At 34.3% G+C, this 15,517-nt stretch overlaps 1 protein-coding gene across 3 annotated transcripts in view; it reads right to left on the bottom strand.

Annotated features, from left to right (window-relative positions):
- LOC124232985 (kelch-like protein 5) overlaps positions 1-15,517 on the bottom strand; it is a 74,713-nt gene that overhangs the window by 20,606 nt on the left and 38,590 nt on the right. For all 3 annotated transcript variants that reach the window (XM_046649967.1, XM_046649968.1, XM_046649966.1), the window contains 3 exons: positions 15,108-15,304; positions 10,789-11,001; positions 2,895-3,081 (listed from right to left, as the gene is read on the bottom strand). In XM_046649967.1, coding sequence (XP_046505923.1) covers positions 2,895-3,081; positions 10,789-11,001; positions 15,108-15,304 — 597 coding nt within the window. The remainder of the gene's footprint in view (positions 1-2,894; positions 3,082-10,788; positions 11,002-15,107; positions 15,305-15,517) is intronic.

Consider the following 15,517-nt stretch of genomic DNA (forward strand, 5'->3'; position numbering starts at 1 on the left):
TGGATACTTGCACCTAGGATTTAAAATCAAAAGCAGGAATTATAAAGAAGCTGGGACAGTGGACATAGCTCCTGCCCATTTCTCAATAGCCTTCTCATAAATTCCTTATCTGCTTATGTGAGCCAGAGCTGTCCACTGAAGAACACTGAATTCCAATTCCAAGTCCTCAAGTCTGGGAGACAAGGGCAGAGAAGATTCAGACACATGAAGCTTGAGGTGAAAGCTCAACATCAAATAGACATTTTATACAAGTTGGAAATATGGAAAGAAAATCAAAGTGAGAGAGTATAATTAATACAGAGATAACAGTTACAGCTTTGCAAAGCAGAGGAAAAGAAAGAGAGGAAGAAGTGCTAGTAACGACTACAAAGCCAAGCACCAGTTCCAGGCACTTGGTAGATACTTAACAAGTATTTGCAGATTGATTATATGGACCGTGGAGATCTCCAAAAGTTTTCAAATATTTATACAATAACTCTAATCAGTTATCTTACTTTATGTATTTCTGTACTACTCAGTCATTAAGCCTATATTTAGAACTTAAGCCCTATGTTATACGGGATACTATCCATCTATATCTGTATCTGTATCTATATCTTTGTTTCAATGAAACTAAAAGTTAAATAACAATACAAGATTTTCAACTAGAGCTGGTATTTTTATATTCCTTAGAGATGTCATATAGAAGAGATGCCTTTAGATGTGATTAATGCATCAAGTGCTTTTGCCATACAAGCAATTCAAGAGAGGCAGAGGACAATCTTCATTCACTTGACAAATGATGCTGTTTATGTGCAAGACACTGTTTTAGGCTCTGGGAATATATTAGCGAACAAAACAAAATCCTTGCTTTCCTGGAGCTTATTCTGGGGGAAAGAGGTAGACAGACATAAACAAATGTATCAGGTGCTATGAAGAACTATGAAGCGGAGTAAGGAGAGAGAAAGAGGTAAGCAAAAGATTAGAAAGTGATGGGCAAGAGGTTGCTACTGAATGGTTATAGAAGTCCTCTGTGATAAACTGACATTTGAGAGGAGATCTGAGGGAACAATTTCTGCTACGCATTCTGGTATCAGGGAGCAGAGCATTCCAGTGACAGGGAACAACTAATACAATATCCCTGACGTGGGATAATGTTTGGCATGTTAAATGAATGAGGAAGTCAATGGGGCTGGAACAGAAGGCATGAGGGGAGAAGTAGATGAGCTGAGTGAGACCAGAGAGGTAGCCACAAGTCAGAGAGGTATCGTCAAGGAATTGCAGACTATTAGTCTGGGAATTCAGAGGAAGGAGCGATCAATGTATACTTAAAATTAATACGCAGAAAGCTTCTAGCACAATACCTGGCATCTAGTAGGTACTATATGGTGTTTGATGCTATTATTGTTACTATTCTAACAACTGTTGCAAGAATGGTACAAAGAATTCCCCAGGGCCCCCCGGTCCCCATCCCCATGGCCAAGTGGTTAAGTTGGTGCGCTCCACTTAGGCGGCTCAGGGTTTCCACGGTTCAGATCCTGGCCATGGACCTAGCACTGCTCATCAAGCCAGGCTGAGGCGGTGTTCCACATACCAGAACTAGAAAGACCTACAACTAGAATATACAACTATGTACTGGGGGACTTTGGGCAGGGGGGAAAAAAAAAGAGGAAGATTGGCAACAGATGTTAGCTCAGGGCCAATCTTAAAAAAAAAAACAACCAGAATTCCCCAGTACCCTTGACCCAGATTTCCCAAATGTGTATGTTTTACTACATTTGCTTTCTATGTATGTATGTATGTATGTATGAATTTTCTTCCGAACTGTTTAAGAGTAAGCTGCAGAAGTGATGTCCCTGTATCCCTAAATACTTCAGTGTATCTTTCTCAAAACAAGGAATTCTCTTACAAAACTATAATACAATCATCAAAATCTGGAAATTACATTTATACAATGCTGTTATCTAATCTACAGACTTTACTTGGATTTTGTCATTTGTCTCAATTATGTCCTTTACAGCAAAAGAAAATCCAGATGGTACATTATAACAGCTGTCATGTCTCTTTAGTCTCCTGTAATCTGAAACAATTCCTAACTCTTGTTTGTGTTTCTTGACATTGACATTTTAGAATACTACAGACAAGTCATTTAGTAGAATGTCTCTCAGCTTGGATTTGTTTGTCTTTTCCTCATGAATAAATTCAGAATATACACTTTTAGCAAGAATACCACAGACGTGCAGCTGAGTTCCTCTCGGTGCATCACATAAGAGGCACATGCTGCTGGTTGATTTCATTATTGGCAAGGTTATCTTTGATTATTTGATTAAGGTGCTGTGGGCCAAATTTCTCCACCTAAAGGATACTATTTCACCCTTTGTAACTAAGAAGCAAGTGGTTGGGAGCTACTTTGAGGCTAAATATCCTGTTCTCAAACTTTCATCCTCTAATTGCAGCATCTATTGATGACTCCTGACTGAATTAGTTATTATTATGATGGTTGCCAAATGGTAATTTCTCTAATCCCATCTTTGCTTATGTATTTATCAGTTGGCATTCTACTGTAAGGAAGAGCTTTCCCTTCTCCCTTTATATTTGTATCAGTTTGGACTCATGAATAGTTATTGATTTAATAGGTTATAATCTTTTACTATTATTAATTTTGATGCTGACATTATCCCAGATTTGGACAGTGGTAGCCCTTACAAACTGCCTCCTGTCTCCCTTGACCTGTCTCTGTCATTCTTTGAGCATTTCCCTACTTTCTGGCACTAGAAGATGTTCTAGGCTTATCTTGTGCTTTTCCTACCCAGTTCTGGAACCAAACATTTCTCCAAAGAGCTCTTTGATCATGTATATTACTAATTAAAATTTCTTTTTTTTCTGTTCCCCCAAAATAAAAGATTATTTAATACCTTTTGTTGAATCCATTCCTCCAACTGCAAATAATGTACCAACAGTTGACTTCCTTGGTTTTGTCCTAGGACTTTGTAACATGGGTCGTCTCTCTGGTAATAAATGATACTTCATTGCTTCCATAATAAGTTTCTGACATTCTATATCATCCCGAAAAAGTGCATTATTTTCCATGTCAGCCAGGAACTAGAAAAGAATAGTGAGTATGTACACTGAATGACTAAGAAAAGTAGTAAGTTCACAAATGGAAATGATATCATGTAAAAGAAAATCCAAGTCTGGACACCTATTTTTAACTAAAATATAAGATTTATATTTTAAATTTCATTGAAAAACAAAAACTGAGGATAAGTGGTATGCTCTAAAATCTTAATAGTGCTTATCTCTAGGTAGTGGGGAAAGGTGCTTGTGTTTTTCCTGGGAAAGATTCGCCCAGTTAAAATCTGTTGCCAATACTTCTCTCTTTTTTTTCCCCCTCCCCAAAGCCCCAGTACATAGTTGTATTCTAGTTGTAAGTCCTTCTGGTTCTTCTATGTGAGCCACTGCCACAGCATGGCTACTGACAGATGAGTGGTGTGGTTTTGCACCCGGGAACCAAGCCTGGGCTGCTGAAGTGGAGTGCGCTGAACTTTAACCACCAGGCCATCAGGGCTGGCTCAAAATATGCTTTTTTAATAATCTTTTTTTTATATTTTCCAGATTTTCTAAAATAAATCCTTTTACTTTTTAAATTAGAAATAATTTTAACTGAAGAAGAATAATTATGAGGAGTTGACTAATTATACTGCATTTACCTGACCTCTCCAAACTGCTCAAACAACAGCAAAAACAAAACCGACCAATTTCTTAAGGGGCAAAGAACTCTAAATGGTGATTATTCTAAAAGATTTAAAATCCCTTGTGCTTCACTAAATCCTATTTTACTTATGTAATTTTATATAAATGCATAAATATAGTTACACCCTACTGTTTAAAAAATACATTTCTCTTCCTTTTGTGCTTGCTTCTCCATCCCCCTCCCTACTCCTTTATTGCTGTAATTTCTTTCATTTAGGTTAAGGATCCATGTGAAATTAATTTTTAAACAGAGTATAAGTTGAAGAATACTTTCATTTTCTTCCAGATGGATAGCCAGTTCTGTACCCAAATCATTTATTAAATAATCCCCTTCATTTCCAACTGAAATGAACCTTGGTCATATATTACATTTTCACAAGTAGATCTCAGGACATACGGATCTGTTTTTTGATTCTTTATTCTGTTCTGTTGATCTGTCTACTCCTATTCTAATACCACATTTTACTACAGTGTCTTTATAGCATATTCTGATTATCTGATACAAATCTACCCTCACTATTCATTTTCATAGTTTTCTTGGCTAATTTTGAATATTTACTTTTCATATAAACTTAAGATAAATTTACCTAATTCCCCTTCACCACCTTGATCCCCTTGTTACTCTAATAGGAACTACATTAAATTTATTTATTTATTTGGGGAGAATTTACATTTTTATGATATTAAGTCTTTCTGTCCAAGAAGCCTTTCCATTTGTTGTACAGCTTTCTTCATATAGGTCTTATGTCTTTCTTTTATTAAATATATTCCTACAGATTTTATTATTTTTATTGCTATTGGCAACGGATTTTTAAATTTCCATTTTGCATATGTTTTGCTGGAGGAGAGAAAAATTTGCTTATACTTGAATTATAACCTACCACTTTACCACATTCCCTTATAAAACTCTAGCTGTTAGGGATACAATCATAATCATCCCCAAATATGGATAGTTGACATCTTTTTTCTAATATGTGTGCCAATTATTTCATTTTCATTTTATTATTGCAATTGCCAAAACTTTCAAAGCTAAGTGAAATAATTAGAGTGATACAGAGCGTCTGTGTTTCTGGTCTGACTCGACAGTTTTAGTGCTTCACTATTTAGGATAATAGTTGCTGGAGCATTTAGTAATCCATCTTTACTATATTTAGGTTGTGTCCTTCTCTCCCTATTTTATTTTAGAGTTTTAAAATTAAGAATGGTTCTAATTTTTTCCCAAATACCCTTTATACATCTATTGAATATGGTCATATGGTCTTTTCTCCTTTAAGTTACTGATATTATAATTACCTTGATAGATTTCCTGATACTCAACCATTCTCATATTCCTCGAAAAAGACCTTCCTGGTGATAGTGTATTATCCTTTTGATACACTGCAGAATTGTATTTGATAATATAAGGTATACTTTATATATCATATAACTCACTATTTCAAGTACACAGTTCAATGTTTTTTTAGTAAATTTACCAAGTTGTGCAACCATTTAGTAAATTTACCAAGTTGTGCAAACAGTTCCCAAAGTGTTTACCATAAAACAGTTTCGGAACATTTTCATCACCCCACTTAGATCCCACATACCTGTTTACTGTTCATCTCTGTTCCCATTTCCTGTCCCAAGTGCTAATCTGTTTCTGTAGATTTGCCTGTTATTAAATATTTCATATAAATGGAATCACACAGTATGTGGTCTCTTGTGTCTTGTTTTTTCATTTAGCATGTTTTTGAGGTTCATCCATGTGTAGCATGTTTCAGTACTTCATTTCTTTTTATTGTTGAATAATATTCCACTGTATGGATCTACCACATTTTGCCTATCCATTTACCAGTTGATGGACACTTAGATTGTTTCCAGTTTTTGCCTATTATGAATAAAGCTGCTAAGAACATTTGTGTGCAAATATTTATGTGGATATATGTTTTCATTTCTCTTGGGTAGATACCTAACATTAGAATTGTTGGTCATACAGTAAATTTACATTAAGTTTTTAAGAAACTGCCAAACTTTTTTACAAAGTGGCTGTACCATTTTACATTCCCACGACCAATATATGAGTGTTCCTGTTTCTCCACATTCTCACCAACAATTGTTACTATCTCCTTTTATTTTAGGTACTTGAGTGGGCAATAAGTGTGGTTTTACTCTGCATTTCCTTGATGACTAATAATGTTGAGAAAATATTCATGTTTTGATAATGGAAGAGAAAGAAGAGTCTCTAACAAAAGTCACTGCAAAAGTTTGTGACATTTGGAAACCAAGAACAGCATGCCAAAGGCAAGAAAGCTAAATTAAGACATAAGTCTCAGGATCTATGCCAGAGTGTAAATTCTGGTATTAATTATTCCATATTTTTTCTATGTGCACAAAATATAGTTATACTTGCTATAGAAACCATTAATGAATATGCATTGAGTTGGCTCATTTAGATTAATCTTAATGTTTATATTACTACTGTTATATATAATTACTTTAGTTTTTTCCAAATAAAAATAAATGTGAAAAAAATTGTAGAAAGTCAAGTCTTGGGAGACAATAGTTACTGCAATTTGAAGTAAAATATATTTCTTATCATGTTGACAGTCTCTATAATTTATGAATAAATGGGATTAATTATATTTAAGTAGAGAGATGAAAGTAATAAAAGAAAACATGAAGCCATTAATTCAAGTATCAGATTAATCAAATGGAAAGTACCAGATATAATTTGGAAAATCATTCATAAGGCACTGAAAGAAGTACAAAATACAGACTCTTGTATACTCTGCATTTTAAGTGAATACTATGTGTCTTCTCTGGCATAAAAAAGGGAAAATTATTAAAATGAAAGCATTTAGAAAATAGAAGAAACATTTTCAATTTGTAAATTTTTATCTTCACTCACATACTTGTTCACCATATGACATTTCTCTAAAGCTGTACACCCAAATACGACTTAAAGGAAAAAGCACAATGTGAATGATTTATGAATTCTATAGGCTTTAAAAAATGTTTTAGTATCAAAAACTTGTAAGTTAAAAGAATGCTAAAGGTAAATCCTGACTCTTTTAATATTTATTACCTTTAGTAGAAAACAATAACGAGGATTGAGAAGAGAATAGTGAAGACCAAGATACTTGTAACACAGGCTAACCGTTAGTGACATTAAAAATTTAGGTGTCAAAATCTTTTAAATAATGTATATATGTCCTGCTATTTCTATCCACATTGTTTAATATTTGATCAAATGGAAAAATTTGGAATGCTTTCAAAGGTAAAATAAAATGACCACAAATACTTGCCTTCTGGATTATTCAGAGTTTAAAAAAAAAAAGCTACACTAAAATGATCATTTGGTAGAGTATTACAATTATATATATTATTTCCTACATTTTAAGGATCTACTGTGGGAGACACTACAATAAAATTACCATATGGAAGTTGAACCCCTTCTAGTTAGGCTAACTAGAATGTTTCATATTAACAGAGTAGGGTAAAACCTCACTGAGAAAGGAACTAGTTCACAAAAGTAAATTCTCTAGGTAATTGGACCCATTCGCAATTTTTAATATTACTCATTTATAATTTGACAATTAAATAATTATATTTTCCTATCTTAAAATTTTTTTTAATTGAGATAAAATTGACATATACTAGCTTCAGGTGTACAACATAATGATTCGATATATGTATATATTGTGAAATTATCACCACAATAAGTCTACTTAACATCCAACACCACATAGTTACAATTTTTTTCTTGCAATGGGAACTTTTAAGATCTACTCTCCTCTCAACCTTCAAATATACAATACAGTGCTATCAACTATAGCCACCATGCTGTGCATTACATCCCCAGGACTTATTTATTTTATAACTGGTTGTATCTTTTGAACCCCTTCACCCATTTCACCTACCCTGAAGCCCCCTTATCCTATTTTTTAAAATAAAACATTCAGAATACAATCCAATATTTTCTTGATGATTTTGGAGTCTACCTCAAAACTTTGTCACTGGGTAACTCTAATTCTGCAAACTTGTCCTTCACTTTTTAGCAAGGAAAAAAACCCCTGTAGTATCTCTAAATGTTGCAACAGTGCAACAGAGTATTATCATTGTAGAAAAGAAAAAAGAGAAAAAATTGCTCAGAGTGATGAAGCAAATAGTTTAAATTATACAGGGCAATGTGGCTTCCATCACCGCTACTCATCGGGCTAAGGCAGTGGTTCTCAAACTTGGTGTGCATCAGATCTGCCTGAGGGCTTAATAAAATATAGCTTGCTAGGCTCCACCCCCAGAGTTTCAGACTCAGTAGGTGTAGAGTGGGGTCTAATAAGATTCATTTTGAACAACTGAAGTGGTGCTAATCCTACAATTGGGGATCACACTTTGAGAAACACTGGACTAATCGAGTGGATTTTCTGTCCTTATCTTATTTGTCTTCTCTGTAGCATCTGACGAGGTTAAAATTCCTCCATCTTAAACTTGAAGCCTCTTTTTCACAGCACTCCAATTATTTAGGCAGGTTTGGGAACTACCACTAAATATTAGTATTTCTGGGGTTCTACTCCTAGGGCTCTTGTGTTCTCTTTAGCCAATGTCATTCTCTTCCTTTTGGCTTCAACAATCTAAATAAGTAGTTTTTGAAACTTCCTAGTCTCTAAGAGGATTAAAGGTGTCAAGAAGCTCTGGGAACATGATTCTTCCACTTCATTCCCCAACCTCAAAATCAGCTCTTCATCTGTATTCTCTGTCTTAACTGACAGCACCTTCATTAACCTAGGTGCACAAGTTAGGATCATCCTGGACCCCTCTTTTTTTACCCTCACCATTCAAATGGTCATTAAGCTGTACGAATTCTACCTCCTAAATAGTCCCTGAGCCTGGTAATTTCTCTACCTCCACTGCCGGAGATTGCCTAATTCAGTTGCCTGAATCCAATAGCCTTCCTAATGGGTTTCTACTTTGACGCCTCCAATCCATTCTCTACAAGGCAGTTGTATAATCTTTCTAAAATAAAATAATAATTGTCATCCCCTATTTAAAATCCTTTAGTGTTTCCTCACTGTGTTTAGAATAAAATGCAAACTCCTTGGCATGAGTAGAATTCTTCATGATCCATCTGTTTTCCTCTCAGACCTCATCTCTCAACACTGCCCTTTTATGTCTGCACTCTAGTCATGCAAGCTATCTTCAGATTCCAGAACATGATATATTTGCTCACGATTCTATAACTAGGTACAATCTCCTATCTCTTCTAGGATATCGTCTCCCTGTTTGGGGTAGCTAACCCATGATGCAGATCGAGTGACACTTCAGAAAGTTCTCCTCACTTCCCCATCATCAGTTTGGGTGGGCTACTCTAACTATTTTCATAATGCCATGTTCAGATATCTATCACAGCCTTCATCTCATTTTATTGTAATCACTGATTTATTTTGTAATCTCTCTCTTCCTCCACTTGATATTCTTCCCCTCACCTAGCGATTTTATACATAATAAGAGGCAGGATGGTTCAGTGGAAAAGGCATAGGACTTTACTTGGGTTCAAGTCCTACCTCTGTCTTTTATTAGCTCTATGATGTTTGCTAAGAAGCAAAGCCGAATAAAACTACGACGCAGAAGGACAGGAATTCATGCAATCACTTTGTGATTTTGAACGTATGGTTTTACTTTTGAAGTCTGCTTCATTCGTACAACAGGTGTTAGACTAAATGATCTCCAAAGTGCCTTTTGATTCTAGGACCTTATGGCTATGATTATCAGCAGTATCCCAGGTAACAGAAAATCTAAAGGTCTCTGAGAGTCATGCAAATATAGTATCATAAATATTCGAAACTGCAGGACTGAAGTAAACTGTCAGGTTACTTAATTGCACAGATTATTTTCAAAGTCCACTGGAATTTTTCAGATTTTATTTTCTTTCACCTAGAAAAGGATAAGAAAAAAATTCTGCTAGATATCAGTAAAAATATAACTCTCTTTTAGAATCTGATTTCAGGAGAAATACTGTATAATGTTATTTTTCCTGAATTGTTCTCAGTTCACGCAGTTTCACTCCCATGAACTCCTACAACATTCTCCCTCTGAAGAGGAAGGTCTTTCTTATAAAGCATCGGCACTGATTTTTGTCTCTGGAAGGTAGAGAGCCAACAGTAACTTTCACTCACAATACCTGGAAAGAATACATCATTCTCAAGATAAATACAAATAAAATAAAATGTATGGCACTTTAAACAACAACAAAAAAGTCTGACCTTGAGCAGTAACAGTTCATTCTTTCTCTGCTTTCAAGGCCTCTTTCTCCATTCAAGGCCTCAAGATAAGCAGCAAAGTAGGCAGAAGGAATTTTTGTATATTCCAGTCAAAAGTGTAAAAAGAGGAAACTATACATGTAAATATGTTATGAGTGATTGCCCTGAGTACAGCAAGTAGATATCTCTCAATTCTAAAATAATGATAAGAATCATGCCATTATTATTTATAGCATATTTTATTTCACAGAATTGTTTTCTGATCTGCATAATAATACTGTGAGATAGAGAGGATGTTATCTCCACTTGACAGATGAAGAAACTGAGGTGTGTGAACATGTCAAGCCACAGAGTTTTAAAATGTCAGAGCTGAAACTATTATCATGTCTTATTAATTTATATATCACCCAAATCCAGCATTTAGTGGATACTTAGTAAACATGTGACAAATGAATTAATCTAAATTTTCTGGTTCCTAGAGTCCAATAATCTTTTTATTAGTAGTTTCACTAATTCTCTTCTAATTGCTAGGATAGGTTTGTATCTGAGTCAAATAAAATTACTCACACCAAATCAACAATGCTACTTAATTGTGCAATTTAAGTAGCCAGACCTCCTGGGATGAAAACATAAGCAGAATTTTTTTAGTTCGCTATCTTTTCACCTACACATTTCATAGGAATATATGTAAAATTACCTAATTGGATACAATACTCAAAGGAAAAAAAGCTATAGGCAAGTACATATTAATATAATTAGCATAAAGTGAATACTCAAATGTTGCAACTATGATATAGGTTTTAAATAATCAAAAATAGTTTACCTGTGGTGCAAGAAGAGGTAGCCTAATATAAGCCAAAAGTTTACTGAGATCTTTCCGTCTTTGTTCCAAATCATGACGGACCCAGGTAAGAAGGGCATTCAATATTGTCTCTTCATTAGGAATGTTCATGTCATCACTGGCCAAGAGCTTTGCAATTTCACTGGCTGGTAATAATACAAATTCTTGATTTCGAATGACTTCCATGAAATGCTCCTAGAGGGAAAAAAATAGCTTATAAACAATATTGTTCCTTTTGGCCATCACAATTTATTTCAAAGAAACTAAAAGTTTTTTTAATTAGATGCCAAAACAGTTTATACTTTAGGCCTTTCTTACAATGTGTTACTGCTTGCTAGGGAAAAAAAACAGTAGAAAATAACCTTTAAACTACAATTATGTTGTTAAACTTTTTATTTCTATATAAGTAAAATTAAAGTGTGATATCATTTATTACATTTTTAAACTGGACCTGGGACTTGTAGGTATTGCTTGCCCAAGTTAGGGAATAGTGTTGACAAGTCTTTCAAAGGAAGATAGAAAAAGTGAATTAGACACCGAGATGTATGATACTCTAACATCAGAAGTTAGTTTAGATGTGTGGTTGCAGAAGAATTTGACCAACAGTGGAGCCAAATACCTGGGTGAGCCATGAAGTTATTTCTCTTACCCAGAAACGGCCTCCAGGTTGGCTAGATTTCCCAAAACCATTTTGGACCAAAGAAGTCTTCTCAGACTCTTCCTGGGAAGAGAACACGTCCTTAGGCCTATCCTAGAACCAAACTGGTCTTTAAAAGGGTTTAATGTTATCTATAAGATCACCCAGGATTCAAGTCCATTTCGAAAACTTTAATCTCTTCTAATATGATTTGCATGCAAAGTTCTTTAGGTCTCATAGGAAAAAGAGCCAAAGCAAAAGTGTTGACCCATGCACTGGGACTCCAGGAGCTTAGACTGAAGATGACTCAGTCCTGGCCACATACTAGAATCACGTCCCTTATAATTTTAAATGGGAGAGAGAAATGCCCTTAAGATGTGACATAATAACCTTTAGTAGGCTATCACGCTAAACAATCTGAAGAGAAAGTAAACTTACTTTCTGGTGTGCAAGGTTACAAGTCTTAATGCAGGCATTGTTTACATAGTTATAATATAAATGCAAATGCTAGACATACTGTCCCTTACTGTCTTTCTTACACTTCCTAATGTGCTATGGCTGTCTCAGCATACAGAATTTTAGTAAAATAGCTAAGGCTGTTTAAATTAGAGCTAGAGATAAGGACTATCAATAATTATCTTCCATATTAAAATGAGAATTCTATTTTCCATATAGTCTGCAGTAACCTAAGTTAGGTACTGATCTAAAATATATCTTGGATTGATATTTCTTTTTGCAGAAATTCTTAAGAGGAAAACCATACATGAATAATTAACTAAATTCAATTGCTTCAATTCATCATAATTTGTTAAAGATGTCAAAATGAATCTATTTTAAATGACTGATTATCATTTTTGGGAATATATTTTAATAAAACCTCAATGTGGGAATGGCTTGGAGCAAACTCTTCTACTCAGTTGTATACTGACATTATAAAATGATCTGATAACACATAACAAGAACTATAAAAATGTTGAAGCTCTCAACCTAGCTATCCCACTAGTAGTTTAATCCTTATAAATAATTCATAAAAGGGAAAAAAAAGCAGATGCTTCTCTGTATTATTATTTATAATGATAAAAAATATCATTTTTTTAAAATAGTAAAAAATGAGAATTATAGGGGGTTGTAACTCAATGGACTATTAAGCAGACATTAAAAATTTCAAGGACAGAGGCTAGCCTGGTCGTGTAGTGGTTAAGTTTGTGTGCTCTGCTCTGGTGGCTTGGGCTTTGCTGGTTCAGATCCTGGGCATGGACCTATACGCTGCTCATTAAGCCATGCTGTGGTAGCATCCCACATACAAAATAGAGGAAGATTGGCATGGATGTTAGCTCAGCAACAATCTTCCTCACAGGAAAACATATATATATTATTAAAACAATTTTCAACGACAAAGATCAAATAGATACATGGAAAGATATTTATTATATAACATTAGGTGAGATTCAGAAGAAATCAAAATAATATATATTTCTAATTGCTCAAAGGTATAGTGTATAGTATTATCAACACAGTCACAACACTGATGTAACTATCGCCAGACTTTTAAATGTTATTAATTGCATTTCACCAATGAGAAAAGGACTATTAAATAAATATTCATTTGATTAATTGTTTATTTGTTGATATATCTATTTCAGAACAATGCCCATTCCATTCTAGTAATAATTGCAGTAAAATTCTAGTAAGAATAATTCATATTAAGTGAAAACCAAATTTTTCAACAACTTATGGAAATACTACTGAACTCAAGGTTGAACACAAAGTGCCTTCCAAAAGTATTAATTTGGTTTTGAAGCATGTATTGTAGCAGAATTCAATGTTTTTATAAGTTTTCTAATCAAGAAACAAAATTAAAAAATTTTAAATTAAATGTTTATGTATTTTTTATAAATCCATAAAGACATTAAATATTTGTAATGATATAACCAGTCTTAGACTCTTGTAGAGGTTAAATGACTTCCTCCAGGTCACATTCAGTGGCAGTCAAAACAAGAACAAGAGTTTCCAGACTTTGGGATTACAAGAAGGACCTCCTCATCCTTTCCTACTTGTATTCATGCAGGATGAGCAAACATCCCAAGTACATGCGCCATTTAGTGATTGTGACAATTGAATTCACTGTGCGGCGTTATGCTTACTTCATATTTTAAATCCATTTTATGATACAAACAGCTATCGTGCTACCAAACACCTCCTAGCATTATGGCCTGTCCCCCTTTGGAATAGTTCTTAAGCAAATGAAATTACTGAGGGATTTATCTAAATCAAAGATTGAACTTTGCTATACATTGTCATTCAGTTCCCATAGCAACAATTCAAATCACACAATCTGCCTGTAAACTACTTATTGTTATTAGAATTCAATTTCGTGTCTCTGTTGAAACTGAATAATGTCAAATAATGGCCTTGAGAAGAAAAAAAAAAAACTACCACAACTAATTGGCTATGAAAATAGCTTTAAAAACATTAAGCTAATTTAATTTATGTCTAAGCCTTAATGCAGCAATTGTGCCCTTACTGTAAACACTAAGAGTGACCTAACTGCATACAAATATTTTCATGGGAATAAAACTCCTTCCTAGGAAAGAGATATTACTTAAATTATGAACTGATTACCAAGGGGAAAAAAATCCAGCTTTATTTTACTTATATTCATCTTATTCCAAAAGGTAGTTGAACTTGAGGTTAAAATGAGAAATCTACAAGGAAGGATAAAGACAGGGGGAAAAAGTCCTTTCAAAGAACTTAATTTAAAAGATGCTAATCTAGTACCACGCTGGGTCTGTACAGTATTGCCCTGTCATACAATGTCCATTTTATCACTTGAAGCACTTTGACCATCATAAACAAACATTTCTGAGGAGTGATTACACTACAGGGAGAAAAACAAATCATAAAGCCTCTGCTTTTGTATGAGTGCTTTTGTTCACTCACATAAATCCCTCCTGTGTTGAACAGAGTAACCTCTATGATGATGGTGACAATGATGATATCATTTATTGACTGGGTATACTACGTGTCAATCACTGTTCTAAAGTGCTAAACTTCTAGCTCATTTAGTCCTCACATCAAGCTCATGAAATAGGTAGAATTAATCTTCCCAATAGTTGTAAACATTTATTCTTATAATTTTTCCAAATCTCTATTTCTCTAGTGAAAGATTCCTAAAGAACTTATCAATCCCTTTGCAGACAAACAAACTCAATGGAAGGTTGGGGGGTGGAGGAGAGGTAGACAAAAAAAATCTCCTAAATGTTGATAAAATTAGTAATATGGGTAACTGTATGCGTGTATGTGAATGTTCACACTCCTTTTTCTCTTAGAAGCTGTATTCCTAATTGAAGTATTTAAAGCAATAGTCTTCAGTCATGGCCCATCTGTAATGTAGCAAGATGGTCACTCCTTAAAAATCCACACACACTCTCCCTTTCCTGAATCCCTCTACTATTAAGACTGTGGAGGCTGGTCCTAACAATATGCCTTCAGCATGCCCTTATGTTCTTGCTGTCTAGATCAATCTGATCCATTATCCTTCAGGTATGTGAAGATAGACATGTGAAAATAGCATGCCATGGGAAAATAGCAACATGTAGATAAGCCGCAACAATAAGGAAGAAGGAAAGAGCATATGCCTTCATGCTTTTCAAAAAATACATACCATAGTATAATTGTGAGCCACTTTATGCAAATCTGTACAACCTTGGGCATCAGCAAAAGAACGGATTCCAAGACAGTTGGATGGGTGAAGCTGTTTCATTAAAAACTTACAGCATGCTTCCACAACCTGTGAAAGCTGAAGAAGGCAGGCTGTAGACAACAGGCACTCAATATTATCTTCTTTTAATTCAAGGCGGCCTTAATGAGAAAAAGAAATTCCATTAACTATGAAATTATATTAATCTTAGTTTATAAAATAATTGGTGTTAACAGTAGTAATTCTAAATAAGAGCTCATTACATGTGTTCCAGACCTAGATGATTTAAAGACATTCTAAAAAGAAAAAAAAAAGTACTAAGTATGAAAAAAATATTAACTTTTTGTGACTTCTACTAACATAAAATACTAATA

This window comes from Equus quagga, unplaced genomic scaffold (assembly GCF_021613505.1).
Source record: "Equus quagga isolate Etosha38 unplaced genomic scaffold, UCLA_HA_Equagga_1.0 146_RagTag, whole genome shotgun sequence".
NCBI classification, from domain to species: Eukaryota; Metazoa; Chordata; class Mammalia; order Perissodactyla; family Equidae; genus Equus; species Equus quagga.